The 14,113-nt window shown below is 38.2% G+C and overlaps 1 protein-coding gene across 12 annotated transcripts in view; it reads left to right on the forward strand.

The window, feature by feature from the left end:
* The window catches only part of NR1H4 (nuclear receptor subfamily 1 group H member 4), a 51,697-nt gene that overhangs the window by 25,458 nt on the left and 12,126 nt on the right, over positions 1 to 14,113 (forward strand). For 7 of the 12 annotated variants that reach the window (XM_046938081.1, XM_046938195.1, XM_046938098.1 and 4 more), the window contains 5 exons: positions 1,742 to 2,104; positions 7,589 to 7,729; positions 11,202 to 11,335; positions 11,846 to 11,944; positions 12,750 to 12,849. In XM_046938081.1, coding sequence (XP_046794037.1) covers positions 1,742 to 2,104; positions 7,589 to 7,729; positions 11,202 to 11,335; positions 11,846 to 11,944; positions 12,750 to 12,849 — 837 coding nt within the window. Of the gene's footprint in view, positions 1 to 1,741; positions 2,105 to 7,588; positions 7,742 to 11,201; positions 11,336 to 11,845; positions 11,945 to 12,749; positions 12,850 to 14,113 lie in introns of all 12 variants that reach the window. The other 5 variants (XM_046937991.1, XM_046938017.1, NM_001396910.1 and 2 more) reach the window with 1 other exon arrangement.

Raw genomic sequence — 14,113 nt, forward strand, 5'->3', positions numbered from 1 at the left:
TTGGGGCATACATTCTGCTAAACACCAGTGCAATATGCTACACACTAGTGCAATATGTGGGTCTTGGCATCTTCTGGAAGAACAAAACGAAACAATAACCAAACTAATTGTTAACAGTAAATAGCACCATCACTCTCTTTTAGGCTTGTGTATTTCTGTTTATTCTTGAACTTGAACCTCCACATTTGCTATTGGCAAAGATGTGCTGTGGACAATACAGCATTCAGCCAAATCCAAACCAGTTGTATCACTTTTGCAGCACAATTAAGTAGGAGGGGCAGAAGGCTGCACAGCAAGAGTGGGACCTTGAAGGTGAAAAAGTTGTTGAAAAGCAAAGGATAGTTTCTGTCACTAACCAAAGAGAGACAAAGGAGAGGGAAAAATCTGCTACAGATTTTTCTTCCTAGCTGTCATTACAGAATGTTCATTCTTCGCTATTAGCATTTCTTCATTGTTTCTGATTCCTCAGAAGTGAAGGAGACTTTCCAGGAATTGATTTTGTCAGAAAAAGCTTTCTCTGAGTGCTTTAGAAGCACAGTTAAGTAATGGTCACCAACAAACTCTTATCTATGATTTCCTTGTAAATTCTGCTGTTGACTTCAATAAGAGTGGGACTGGGCATCTCTCCAGTAACATACGCTATTTTTGTTGAATTATCTTCTTGGAATTAATGGAGGAGCAGTGTCAGTGTTCTAATGAAATAGCAAGATGTAACTTTCCAACAGAAAATATAGAGCAGTTTGCAAATAACTTTAATTAGCCTTTTCATCTGGTTGACATGGGCTTCCTTTTACTTATATCATCTAAGGACTGTTAGATGTAATTCCGCTTGTGTTATTGCAAAAATGAGATCTAAGTTGTTGGTATTTTGAATAAGACCAGCAGAATGTGAACCTGTAATTCATTGAACAAAGTAAGGTAGCCTCCAGGTACTTTGCTGATACCAACTTCACAGACTATTACAGGAAATGATGCCATTCTTTGTCCTATCTCATTCACCATTATCAAGTTCATTGTTGGCTCAAAGGTGAATAGTGCAGGCTAGGGAGGTGTGCCCATGAGAAGTGGACCAGTGCTCTAAGTCCCATAGGCTTGTAGAGATTGGGGACTGGGCTGCAGGGGCTGGCTGGCTGCTGGGAAGGTCCCATTTTGTCACTTACATCAGGAATATCTTCCCTACTTCTTCCTTGCAGTCTTACTGCCCCCTTTCAGAATTTTCTTGAAAGTTTATTTCATGTACTTAGTCTCATAATTAAGTCTCTCTCTTGTCTTTCCCCAATGCAGCTTTTCCATCACACTGTATTCATTCAGAATTATATAGAAATTAACACGATATTTTGTGTCTTGATCTAGCTTTCATCAATACCATAGGATTTTTTACTTTTACTTGGATTTCTTTTATTCTACTGTGAATCTTAATTCAGGTTACTAATTTATTTGTGGTATAATTACTCCTTCTCATAAATTGAGCATTTATATTACTAGCTACATGGTATCTTTCCATTTTTTTTATGTGAATGGCAGTGTGTGACATTCCACCACTAATAAAGGAGTATCTGAGAGTGGCTGATTTGAAAACATCTTGCAAGATATACATGCAGACCATGCAGTCTTTGTGATTATGCCATGTTGCTTTTGAGATGGATGTCTGAGGAAGTGGAAACTTCTCTGATAATCGTCTTTTCACAGTAGTAATAATTTGTGTTTTGGGTTTCTTCTTTCTTTGTTCATTATTTTCCAGGCATTCTTTCAGAGCCAATGAGTTCTCCAGTGCAAGAGGCAGATGTTTCACCTTACACACAGTACAACAGTGTGCCATTTCCCCAAGTTCAGCCTCAGATTTCATCACCACCTTATTACTCCAACCTGGGCTTCTACCCTCCACAGCATGAGGAATGGTATTCCCCTGGGATGTACGAGCTCAGGAGAATACCCTCAGAGACCTTTTTCACAAGAGAGACAGAGATAATGGATATCCCTGCAGCCAAAAAGCCTAGACTGGGCCACTCCACGGGAAGAATGAAAGGAGAAGAGCTCTGTGTGGTCTGTGGTGACAAAGCCTCTGGGTACCACTACAATGCTCTCACTTGTGAAGGATGCAAAGGTAAGAAAAAATCAGTTACAGAATACTACTTGACTGTTAAGTATAGCAGTATCAGCTTTTCTTTTCTTTTTTTTCTTTATATTTTTTGTCCAAGTTATTAAGTATTGTAAAAATTTAAATTTGGATTTGATATATATTATTCTGGATTTTTCCCAAGACCAACTGTCAACATCTTCTACCTACAAATCCATTTTGCCATGAATATAGAACACAGTTGGCCAGCCTGCAACTCTTGAGCCATCATTAGGTTCCATTAAGCTGAAGACCAGCTTCCATTCAGTGCCTGTCAGCCTGGCTTTGCTGTCTCAGTGGCTACTGAACCCAGCCTGCTCCTATGGAAAGAGCCAAACCCATGGACACCCCTTAGGATCTATCTCTGTGCTAGGCTGCCCTAGAAATCAGCTGTGACTTCAGTCCGTATGTAGTGCGTGTTGAAAGGAAGTGAAAGGTGTCAGCCCCCATCACCAATATGTTCCCAAAGAACCCCCTTCCTTCAGCTCCCAGTGTATAAGCAGTGTGTCTTTAGGCTTGTTAAATGAATTAACCTTTCTAATTCCAGGTGTGTTTTTAGAAACAGCCTCTATCCCTAGAAAGAGAACTTTTTCAGGTTGCATTTGCAGCCTAAATATCTTACTTCCTAGGGGAACAGTATTCACAAATCTGTCAGGATAAAGGGAATACAGAAAATCATTGCCATTATTGAAGACATTATTGCCAGATATTTCAGCAGAGGAAACAAAGACATTCTGGTGGAACAACTATTGTACCTTAAGATGGTTACTCTGTGATGAGGCCACAGTGCAAGGTAGGATGAAAAATCCCTCAGTTTTTCATCCTATTTTGTGAATAAGTGTTTAATTAAGGTTTCTGTTCCATGGATAAAGGCTCCAGTATGAAAATGGATACTAATCTTAATGTGGAGCTCACTGTCATTGAGGGTGGACTTTGAAGTGCTTTTAGGTTTTGCTCTACCTCTTGAAGATTCATTTCTGAGGGCAAAACAGACCTCAGTGGTCCAACACTGTAAACATAAATACAATTAAAAGTCATATAGTTTATCTGAATAATTCCAATAAATAAGAGATTGGTTTCTTTCTGCTGCCTGAGTGAGTAATCTCAAAGTAAAAATAAAATAAAATAAGTAACTTATACTAATGCTGTCTTTATAAACCCAATTTATATTCAGTTTTAATGTGAAGATTCCAAGTCATGATACATTTATTTTGTTAGGTAGCTGTTCCTGCTGTTTATTATTTCAGTTATGAAATGACTTAGTATATATTTGAAAGATTTATAATTACAAACTCTAAAGTGTTTAAAAAATGTCTTTAGGAGTTAAAGCCATCAGGTAAATACACAAGCAATATGTGTTCATCTCTACTGATTCCGTTTGAATCATTCTGCATAATTATAATTATACTGGTTTATTGGGATAATTTATTTTATGTTTTCTCTCTATTTCATGACTGCAACATCAATTAGGAGAAATAGTACCCTTGATCAAACATAGTAAAAGTTGAATTAAAGATGATGTATTCAATTTCTACAATAAACTTGAGAGGCCGTTAAAATAACAGCTGATTCAGGAAAAAGATGTGCTGAGGACAGTAATTCTCTTTTACAACATGAAGAGAATATGGTCTTTTCTAGACCTCTGATCATTCTGGCTCTGTGGAATTTTTCACATTGCTATCTATTACCTCAAGACACATTGACCAAAACTGGGCTTGGTAAGACAGTTTCACTCTTATCAGTGTAGTAGGATTACTTCACACATCTCATATCTGAGCACGGGATTAGCTCTTCTTTTCAGTGACAAGACTGTTAACTGTGCTCATTGAGTGTTCTGAATAATACACAGATCTCTTTCTGCAGGCCTAGTGCCTGCCCTGCTGTGCCCCTGCTCCAATGATGCTGTGAAGATTCTGGTTCAAAGTCAGACACTTAGCACATAGTTATAAGGGACTCAGTTCTCTGATGAATATGTGATTTTTTTTACCATTATTACTTTATTGGATAGTGCATTCAGCAACACTCCCCATTCTTCTTTCTTGAGTAGAGCAATATTAAGATCTTACTTATCATCCCTCATGAGAATAGCAGTCTAAAGACATGGATTGAATTATAAATTTCTATATTATTTTTTTTCAATACGTGAACATCCACTAAGAAATATTTATTAATTATTTAATTATTATTTTACATATTATATAAAAGCAGATAAAACATTTGCTCTCATAGGATAGTTGCCTCTAGCACTATAAAAATAGAAACTAAATTAAATAAGAGGATTTATTGATGTTTCTCTCACCTCTAGCACATCAGTTTTGAAGATACTGCCTTGCTCTACAATAATACTAGCATTACAATTGTGGTCCATAAAGGATAAGACAGTTCACAGGCAACATTTCATTATAAGGACCATTGTACCATGCTTTAAAGCCTGCTCCTCTAGAGGCCATTTCTGAGATAATCTTTGCAGGCAGACATCAAAGCTCCTAAAGGCATTTTTAAAACAGCCAATTGAAACACATCTTTGAAAAAATACGCTAGGCCATTTCATAAATAAGATAATAAACACTAGGAACAGTTTAATCTGCATAGTGATACTGGGCTTTGACGGCCATTTTGAGATGCTGCGGAACAAGTGTGATGCAGTATTGTGTTTGTTCAGTGAAGCTACTGAGCATGTTTGCTGAGAGGAAAGCTGGTTGTGAATTCCCCTTACATAGAACAACATGAGTTTTGGCACTCTTCAAAGCATTGTTGATGATGCTCAATGATTCTTATTTCGGACCGAGCATACTTCCTGTGAAATGAAGTGCTACTCTAATCTTCTCAGATTCATACCCACCATGTGGGCATGGGTGGTGGGAGTGTCGCAGCATGTCCTGGTAGTCTGACACTGTGAAAATGTTTTAGATTGAGATACCCGGAACAATTAAACACCAGGATGGCAAACTGAGATACTTACAAAGCTTTCATCTTTGTTTTTAACTGCTATCTTCCCTTGGTGTTTATAATTTCCTTAGGAAAAATTAGGATCGGTAACACTGGAGCAGCTCTAGCCATAATTAATTATATTCATTACTAGCTGAGAGAACAAAGCAGAGTCAGCAATTCCAGCCAACGTGAGATTTTTGTAATTTGGTAAGATCATATCAAAGTTAGACTGTGCCAGGAAAGCCTTCAGCTTTTGAGGGCTGCCCCTTCATTATTCTAACAGATGCCATTTCTCCATATTTTTGTAAAAAGCTGCCTGGTATCGGAGATTGTGCATAAAATGCTTCAAGCAATATAAATTTATTTGTAATTATTAGTAAAGACAATGTATTAAATAATTACTTGTACCAAAATGTTTATTTCAAAATGAACTGTGAAGTCTATTCGAGAAGAAAATGATTCAAGAGTCACTTCGTGATAAAACTGCAATGAGAATAGGAGTAAAACTACTTTTTGTAAAAAAAAAAAAAAAAAAAAAAAGTATTTACTTTCTTATTCCATATAATTCTGCTTTTCTTTTAAGAGTAAATATTTGAGTCCTATTGGCTTCTACCTTTTTGTATCCCTGCTTTTCGATCCTTTCTCGTTCTTTCATGTTTTTTAAACACTCATTTACTAAGGCTCTTTTCCTTTGCTCCCTCGAGAGAAAGCAAACTAGCAGAGAGCGTGAGTGAAAAATTGGACTTAAAGTGTCATAAATATTTGAACAGAGCTTTTTAATATTTACTACTAATTAATACTTATCGCAAATTACAGGTTTTAAATTTAACAAATAGTTGCTTTTAACTGACATTGAGAACCAACAGCTTAAATCCAGGCCTTTCTCTTCCTTCCCTGAGCGTTAAATGGTAATGTATTAAACACAGTGCAAATGATGAATAAAAATAATGCCTAGGGCTGCAGAGGGTTCTAAGCAATCTGCATTTCAAAAGAGACTGATGCCAGTCAAATATATTTATCTGAAAAGAAGCCAAGAATGAAAGCTATTTCAAGCAGGAAATAAAGCAGATTTAGAGAAACGCTCGATTTTTTAGTGACCAGGATAGTTTAACTCAAAGCTACGTACTGGTGCTTCGAAGAGATGACACAGCTATAGAAACTTGGGCCAAAATTGGGAAATTGTCATCTGACAATGTTACCTTGCTCAGATTCAGCAGCATATTATCCTAGCTCCACACAGTCTGAAAACACACAGACAAATCTTCCAATGGACAAAAATTCAGAATCACATCTAAATTTGCCCTGCAATTTGAGTGTGGGAGACTGGATCTTATTTGGTGCCTCTGGTATTGCACAAAAGTGTCAGGCCAGAAAACAATGGCATATTTATTGTGCTGGCCACGGGCAAGAGGAAAGCAAAAGTTTTGTGAATAGTTCTGGTTACAGTAAATTTACGCAGAGCTCCAGTTTCAATTGCACTATAAATCAGTGATGTATCAGGATTAGCTCCCAGAAGTCTACCTCAAAAGCCTGCCCTCAGGTGAGGAGAAGAATCAGCTTTCCCTGCAATGACAAAGGTAGTTAATTCCCTCTGCAGGTGATGCTAGATAGCCTGCCATATGAAGGATAACTTCAAATGATTGTGATGGCACAGTGAGTCACACTAAAAATTCAGGAAACATTGAAGTCGTGATTGGCTGCAAAGACTCTGATGTTTTTGTGATGACTGTCTTACTGTAAAAAAATTACATATCTTGAGCACTGCGCATTTTCCCCACGGTTCCTCACACACAGCTGTGCTAGGCAGCAAAGAGTAGTAGATTTCTACAGATTGAGTCAAGTAAGTCCTTGTAGACCTCTGGGATGAATTCTGTTTTGCAGTAACTGCTGTGCAACTTCTGTGTGAATCCAGTGATGATATCAATTCAAGTGCTTGTGTAGTTGAAATCAGGTAAGTGCTTAGTTCATCAGGGGACAGTGTGTAGGGAAAGGGAATGAGGTATCTTGTTAACAGGTGAGGAGGCCTCACGTACAATAGGTGGATATGGTACAACTTCTTTGCTAGACCTGGAATGGGCAAGTAGACCAGTATGTGGAGCTTCTGCAGCAAGCAGGAGCTGGGGGAAGTATAACCAGTTATTCATCTCTCTTCCTGTGCATCCTGTACCTCAAGAGACTTAACAGGCTGGTATTTTTTTTTCACCAGTATGTATGCTATCACTCCTACAGCAGGTGGTCAGCCTGCTCCTGGCAGGTTACAGATTTGGGTCTGAATTTTCTCAAGGTCAGCAGTTGCAGGGCCTTACTTGGGGCTAATTTCTAATGTGGACACGTGATCTAACATGCTCATTTATTAAATTACACAAGTTTGATATTATTCTCAATGCAAACAGCAAGAATTTAATCACCCAGGCACCAAAAGAAACCTGCAGTGCAGCAGAACCTGTGTCGTTCAGAAAACCCATATGGAGGTGCTCTTCATCTTTGTTATTTGCTGCTTTGAGAGTTTTCTTTAATCTATGTCACTGTTGTGTTGTGCAGGGTTCTTCAGAAGAAGCATCACAAAAAATGCAGTGTACAAGTGTAAAAATGGAGGCAACTGTGAGATGGACATGTACATGAGGAGGAAGTGCCAAGAGTGCCGTCTAAGGAAATGCAAGCAAATGGGCATGTTGGCTGAATGTATGTATACAGGTATTTGCATCATACAGTCAGAGTGAGCAGAGAACACACCAAATACTGTATTTGTTTAATTGAGCTGGTCTTAATAATAAACTTATAAAAGATACAGTCTGGAGGATGGAAAGTGAAATAAAGATGATGCTGTAATTGTGCATCAAATCCCATTGAAAAAGGCGAGCACATTTATAAGGAACAGGATTTGGTTGTCAGGGGCACAGAGGTATAAGAGCTGAGCAAATGATGAAGGAAAGGCTGTCCTTCAGTAGGTGAGTGGGAGGGAAAGGTGCTTGGAGGGAGCAAGTCTCTGGCAGTGAGGAGTCTGCAGTTCTATGGGAGGCAGAGCAGGAAAAGTCCCGGTGCTTCCTCTTGTTGCTCTTTCTGGTCCTCTCCCTGTCCAGTTCTTGCTAACCAAGTCCTAATGCTGGCATTCAAACAACGCCATTTTTCAGAAAAGAGGAAGACTGCCATGAGCAGGCAGTTTCTATGGGCTTGCCAAGTGTATGTTCCCAGACCCCACCCAGCAATCAGGTTAAGACTGCTGAGGGCTGGCCCTTTTTTATAGTCTCATTTACTTTGTGAGTGGCACTATGGATTTTCTTGCCCTCATATAGATACATAAGTAGGACTGGCTCCAGAGATGAAGCAGATGGACTTTAATAATGTTTCATTTAAAGAGAATACTCTGTTTAGGCTGACAGCTTATAAATTTCATTAAGCTTTACATTGGCCAGTTTAGAACAGACATACTGGAGTGCAACTTTAAGCATACATGAAGCATTTTCAGTAAAATATATTTTCAAGCTAGCTCTTAAAAATAGCCTGTAAATATCTGCTCTTCTGCCTTCTATGAACAGGGCAGCAATTTATTTTTCTTGACGGCTCCAGTCATTTTAGCATACACATATGTGTGAAACCAATTTAGGTTCATACAGGAAATTAATCTACTTGGAATTTTTAATATACTTCCATCCCTCAATCTGATCAGAAGATGCTATATTAACTGTTGGTTTTGTGAGAAACAATAAGTTCCATCAGTGTTTGGAATGCATTGCCAGCATAGTGTAATTAATCTTCCATTCTGCAGATTGAACAGGCTACTGAGATTCTGTGATATGACATATTCTTGTGCAATATGTAAATATATGAACAGACACCACCACTGTGATGACAGCACTCAATGGGTCCCTCCACGTCAAAGGGAAATGACCCCCCTGTGGTGCTGATCCCAGATCCATTGTTCCAACATTTGTAGGGTTTAAAATAGCCTGAGTGACTCAGTAGAAAAACAAGCGATCTCTGAAAAAAATAGGTCATCGTAAATAATACCGACTGGGCACACATGAAAGTTTTAAGCTGGCTGATCATTTTCACAAATTGGCACATGTGAAATAAAAGCTAGTGAGTGGCACTGCCATTTGACTCTCTCTCTGCAATGGAAACACTGGGTATCTTGTGTCGCTCATGACTTAAACATAAGCGTGCTCTAATGCACTGCAATGAGGATGTTTTGCAAGGTACTATTTAATGGCTTTTAAGTAGGAGTGTGCTGTATAATTGCTTTTAGTTCAGGGCAATCCAGAACAGTAAAACATGAAGCTTCTAGGAGTACAGAGCATTTATTTGAAAAAAGTGACTAGGAAATAAAAGGCAACCTTGAACTTTGTTTCACCGTTTCACTTACTCATTTTGTAGGATTGTAATTACAAGGACTGTGGATTCCTTTTTTCCAATGAATAAGGAGGTAAAGTCTTATAAACATTTATGGTATGGCTACTCAATAATCCTGCTCCTGCCCTTTATACATGAAAGATCAAAATTGCTCACCATCAGTTTCAATTGCTTCATGCGGTTTTGTTACAAACTGCATGTTTCTTGTAGGAAATGACTACCTAGGAAAGACCCAGATTATGCTACTCTTCCTAGAATTTAATAACCATTTAATAACCATTGAAAGCCAGCTAGCTCTGAGATAAAAAGTAAAGTCCTGTCTCTCACTTGAGTTTTCCAATTAACTTAGTTGGAGCCAGAATAAGATGTCAGTAACAGGAAGCTTAGAAAAATCTAGTCTTAGCTGCTTAAGGCAAAAGTAAGCCACGTTTTCCTTAGGAAGGCAGCAGGCTAGATCTTAAACTGGTGGAAAATGGTGCAAGCCCATTAGCACTGCCAAAGGATGTATCAAGTATTATCATTTAGAAAAAGAAATCTGTGATGCTGTGCAGCAGCACAAATTACATGGCTCAATACCAATTATTATCTCCATCATTCCTATTCCCCCCTTTCAAGGTATTATTTGCAGGTCTTATTTTAATCATGTAAATTTCCTCTTCTCTCAGCAGTTCAGGTAGGTTATTTTATATAGTGCTTAAACAGGAAATTAAAAACATTCACAACGAAATTCACTGTTTTCATGGTATCTTCCTCTGCCATCATACACTCACTGAATGAGTTCATTTTCAAAGGTGAAGAATGGGAAGGATGCTTGAATAAAAGCCCTATGGTGATAGGTTTATTTTTAGATGGATACTTAACAGTTTACTTTTTCATTTGTGCTTTTTGGCCATCTTCCACTGGTTGCTTAGGGTACATATTGTCCCTTTCTTTTGTTACACAAGCAAGTTGTTAGTTTTTATGACATCCATATAGGGATGCTCCCTGGTTCAAAGGACTGAAATGTAGTCTAAAACAAAATACACCAATGCAAATATTCTTTCATTCAGGCAAATGAAACCCTAGAGTAAAACTGCGGTTTTATCCAGTCTTCTAAGACAAAGAAATGCAAACTATCAAGAACAACTGGGTAACAATTTAAATTAATACATTTTTTCAGCTATATTTGCCAGCCTCAGTTACTTCTGGGCCTAAATTTTCAGCTGCTGGTCTATCTGTATACTGACACTAATGGCTGAAGCCTGGGAGTCCTCTTCTAAAAGAACTTTACAAAGAAGCTGCACTACAGCCATAACACGGCTTAAAGATTATTGAAAAAATCCACAGCCCTTTGTGTAAGAACAGCTGCATCTTGATTACTGTTTTGGATCAAATGAGACAGTCTTACAATCGCCCTCATTTACTGCGCATTGGTTTGCATCCTGGAGCACAATAAAGGGTTTTCTCTTGGATGAAACTGAACTAAAGACATACTCCAGCACAGTCCCATCACACGCTGTCTGTAAGACCATTTTAGAGGTTATCCAAAGCAATCCCCTTGATATGAACACTGTGCAGATGCTGGGCACCAACTGGTGCTGTGCAGCACCAACTCTTTTCCTCTGCAGATGGGTTCCTATTGGGCTGGGCTACTCATTGGTATATACTTGTATGTCTCATTAGATTCACATCACGCATGTTCAGGAAATGGTCTGTACAGGTAAGTGTGTTTGTTAGCATAAAGGGCATTCATAGGCATGTTTATGCATCTAGTCAATGCCTAAAGCATACATATATCCAAAATCTATTGTATTATGTATTCCAGGTCTGTTAACAGAAATACAATGCAAGTCAAAAAGGCTACGGAAAAATGTGAAACAGCTCCCAGATCAGACAGTCAATGAAGATAATGAAGGCCATGACATGAAGCAAGTGACATCTACAACTAAAATGTATAGGGTAATAAAATTCTTGCAATAGTAGTGGGCTTTTTAGCTACATGTGGTTAGTACAGTGAATAAGTACTCATAAACTCTGTGGAGCTGTCTGCATCAACTAAAAATCCATCTCTCACTCCAGTCAGTAAAATGCCTTGTGTACAGTAGTTCTGGTATCTTTAGTCAAAACTCAGTAAAGCTTCCACAAAAGCCATGAAATATATCTTCTGTTATACATGTCTGGTATACTTCACATACAGTGAGGTGTGGTATTGAAGTTTGAGCACACCTGGTTAGTTGTGAATCATTCCTGTATTTCTAATATTAAACCACACAAAGCTGTTTAGAAACCTGAAACACCTCTCCTCTTGGCTTCTGTAGAAATCCAGTGTCTCTTGGTGACAAGCAAACCTACTCTGCTTGATGTCCAGGTGTGAGAAATAGATGTATATCTTTTGCCTAAAACAAGTGATGCTGGGTCACTTCTACATAACTGCATTTCATGATGGGCTTTTTGTTTTTGCCAGTATAGGAGAAAGTAGAATTTACCCCAGAACAGCAGAACCTTCTTGATTACATCATGGATTCATACAGCAAACAACAAATACCTCAGGAGGTGTCAAAAAAGCTGGTAAGTGCATTGATTAATTAATTCTTGAGTTGTGGATGAAGGGGCAGAGGATTAAGTAGGCTATGGGTATAAGTTTAAACATGCTGTGAATGTTTAAACATTCAGTCATTAATTATACTACATCTTTGTTTATGAAAACTAAATGCCAAGAAAAAGCTTTCTATTCTTTTAAAATACACCTTTATGCTCAAATCTAATTTTTGCTGATTGGAGCTTTGGGTTTTTTTTGCATTATCAATACAGACAGTGATTTGAGTTTGACATATAACCAAGCTTTCTTTCTTTAAAGTTACCAGCCTAGATGCTTAAATATATTTCAGTTTAGTGTTCCAAATTCCCAGGATCTTTCAGGTTTTTGTTCCTTTTTCTTTTTTTTTTCCTTCCCACCCTCTAGAAATTCTGTTTTCCATTTAAAAACTTCCAGTTATCATGCTAAGATGGTAAAAGATTGGGAAATAGCCAACTCTTCTTTAACACAAGGCATAAAAGATATTTTGACAGTTTTCATTTTACAATTTAAAATTAAATATTGTGGTGCACATGTAACTTCTAGGTCAGGAAGTGCCTAGATCATTGACTGCTAGACATTGAAACTGAGACCGATATACAAGGGAAAGGACACTTCCTACATATTTTATTTGTTACAACACCTTCCAAAATACCTGATTTGTGAATGGCTGAAGACAAATCACAGGGTTAGATAGGCCTCCTGCCTGGCCCACTCCAATAATTCTTGTGTTTTATGTCTTTAAATGTGAAGCGCTGATGGATATTAACAGGATTTTTTTGTTCTGATTTCTAACAGTTACATGAGGAATTCAGTGCTGAAGGAAATTTTCTGATTTTAACAGAAATGGCTACCAGTCATGTACAGGTTCTTGTGGAATTCACTAAAAAACTACCAGGTATATCCAGTCTGCTGGGCCACATTTTGTTATTTCAAAACTTAGGTGCTTTCAGTTGCCATTTGATTGTTGTGTATATTTTGAATGCTATAGCAAAATGCCACCTCCTCTGACACATGCATTCTTCAGACATCTGAAGTCTGAAGAAAAGGGGCTTTGTGCTCTGCAGAGAATATTTTGAATAATTCAAATTCTGTCACTCTGAGATGTGGCACTTTCTGCCTATTGGAAAACAAAATGTTCAGAGAAGGGGTGATATCTCTAGAGAGACTTTATTTTCATATACCAGTGCAATGCCAAATAGTCTGCCTGTGAATTACCACTAACACTGGCAAGACTGCTTTGCTCAGTTTGCTGCCTTTCTGGAAAAGTGTTTCAGCCGTGAACTGTGGATGCTAAACAAGTTTGCCTAGTTGGAGACACCAATATTTATGGACCTTGCATTGTGTGTTATGGACAAACACTTAAAACCTGAGTTCTAATATTATTATTCATTTCAACTACTAAGTGGATGTTACCCCAGGATTGAATGTTAGGCATGGTACAGATTCCTTGTGAGACAAGTCTCACCCCTTCTTTGCCAGGAAGCAGTGTTTGCAGGTGCTTTCTCACCAGCACTGAGCACTTGCCCACCATTCAAAGCCAGTCTCCATCTGGAAAGGATTCCAGCTCCTTTCTCTACACTCAGCCTTGAAGCCTTGAATGGAGATACCCTTGAAGAGATTCTTCAGGCCCTTCGTTTTTTTAAGGAAGGTGCAGTGAAATGCCTAGCTGTAGAAAAAACATTATTCTCCTGACATTCCCATGATCTTGACTTTTTCTGTGCGTTACAGACTTGCTTCAAAGGCCAATACCACAGCTTTAACTTTTTTTAATGCTAACAGGAATACTGGCTCACAGGACATGAATGGGGTACAAATTAAGCAAAGAAAAATATAGCAATATCAGCTGAGAGGTGCTAAGACAACTCCTTAATGGCACAAAAGAAAGAATTCAATATGCTACGTGCTGCTCTGGTTGAATGCAATCACTGGTCAAGCACAGGGTTATGTGTGCGTGTAAACACCTGAGAGGAATCAAGACTATGAACTAGAAACATGATAGTAGTTTGATAAGAGGAAAAAAGCCCTACCAGATTTTTTTGCAAGCCAAATGGCCTCATGCTGAGGAAAAGGCAAAGGCCTGGAATTTAAAGTTTCCACAAATGCTGCCTGCTTGGCTTTGGTGAGGACTGAGCTTGTGTTGTTATTTTGTGGAATCTGAG

The sequence above is a fragment of the Gallus gallus genome, chromosome 1, assembly GCF_016699485.2.
Source record: "Gallus gallus isolate bGalGal1 chromosome 1, bGalGal1.mat.broiler.GRCg7b, whole genome shotgun sequence".
Lineage (NCBI taxonomy): Eukaryota > Metazoa > Chordata > Aves > Galliformes > Phasianidae > Gallus > Gallus gallus.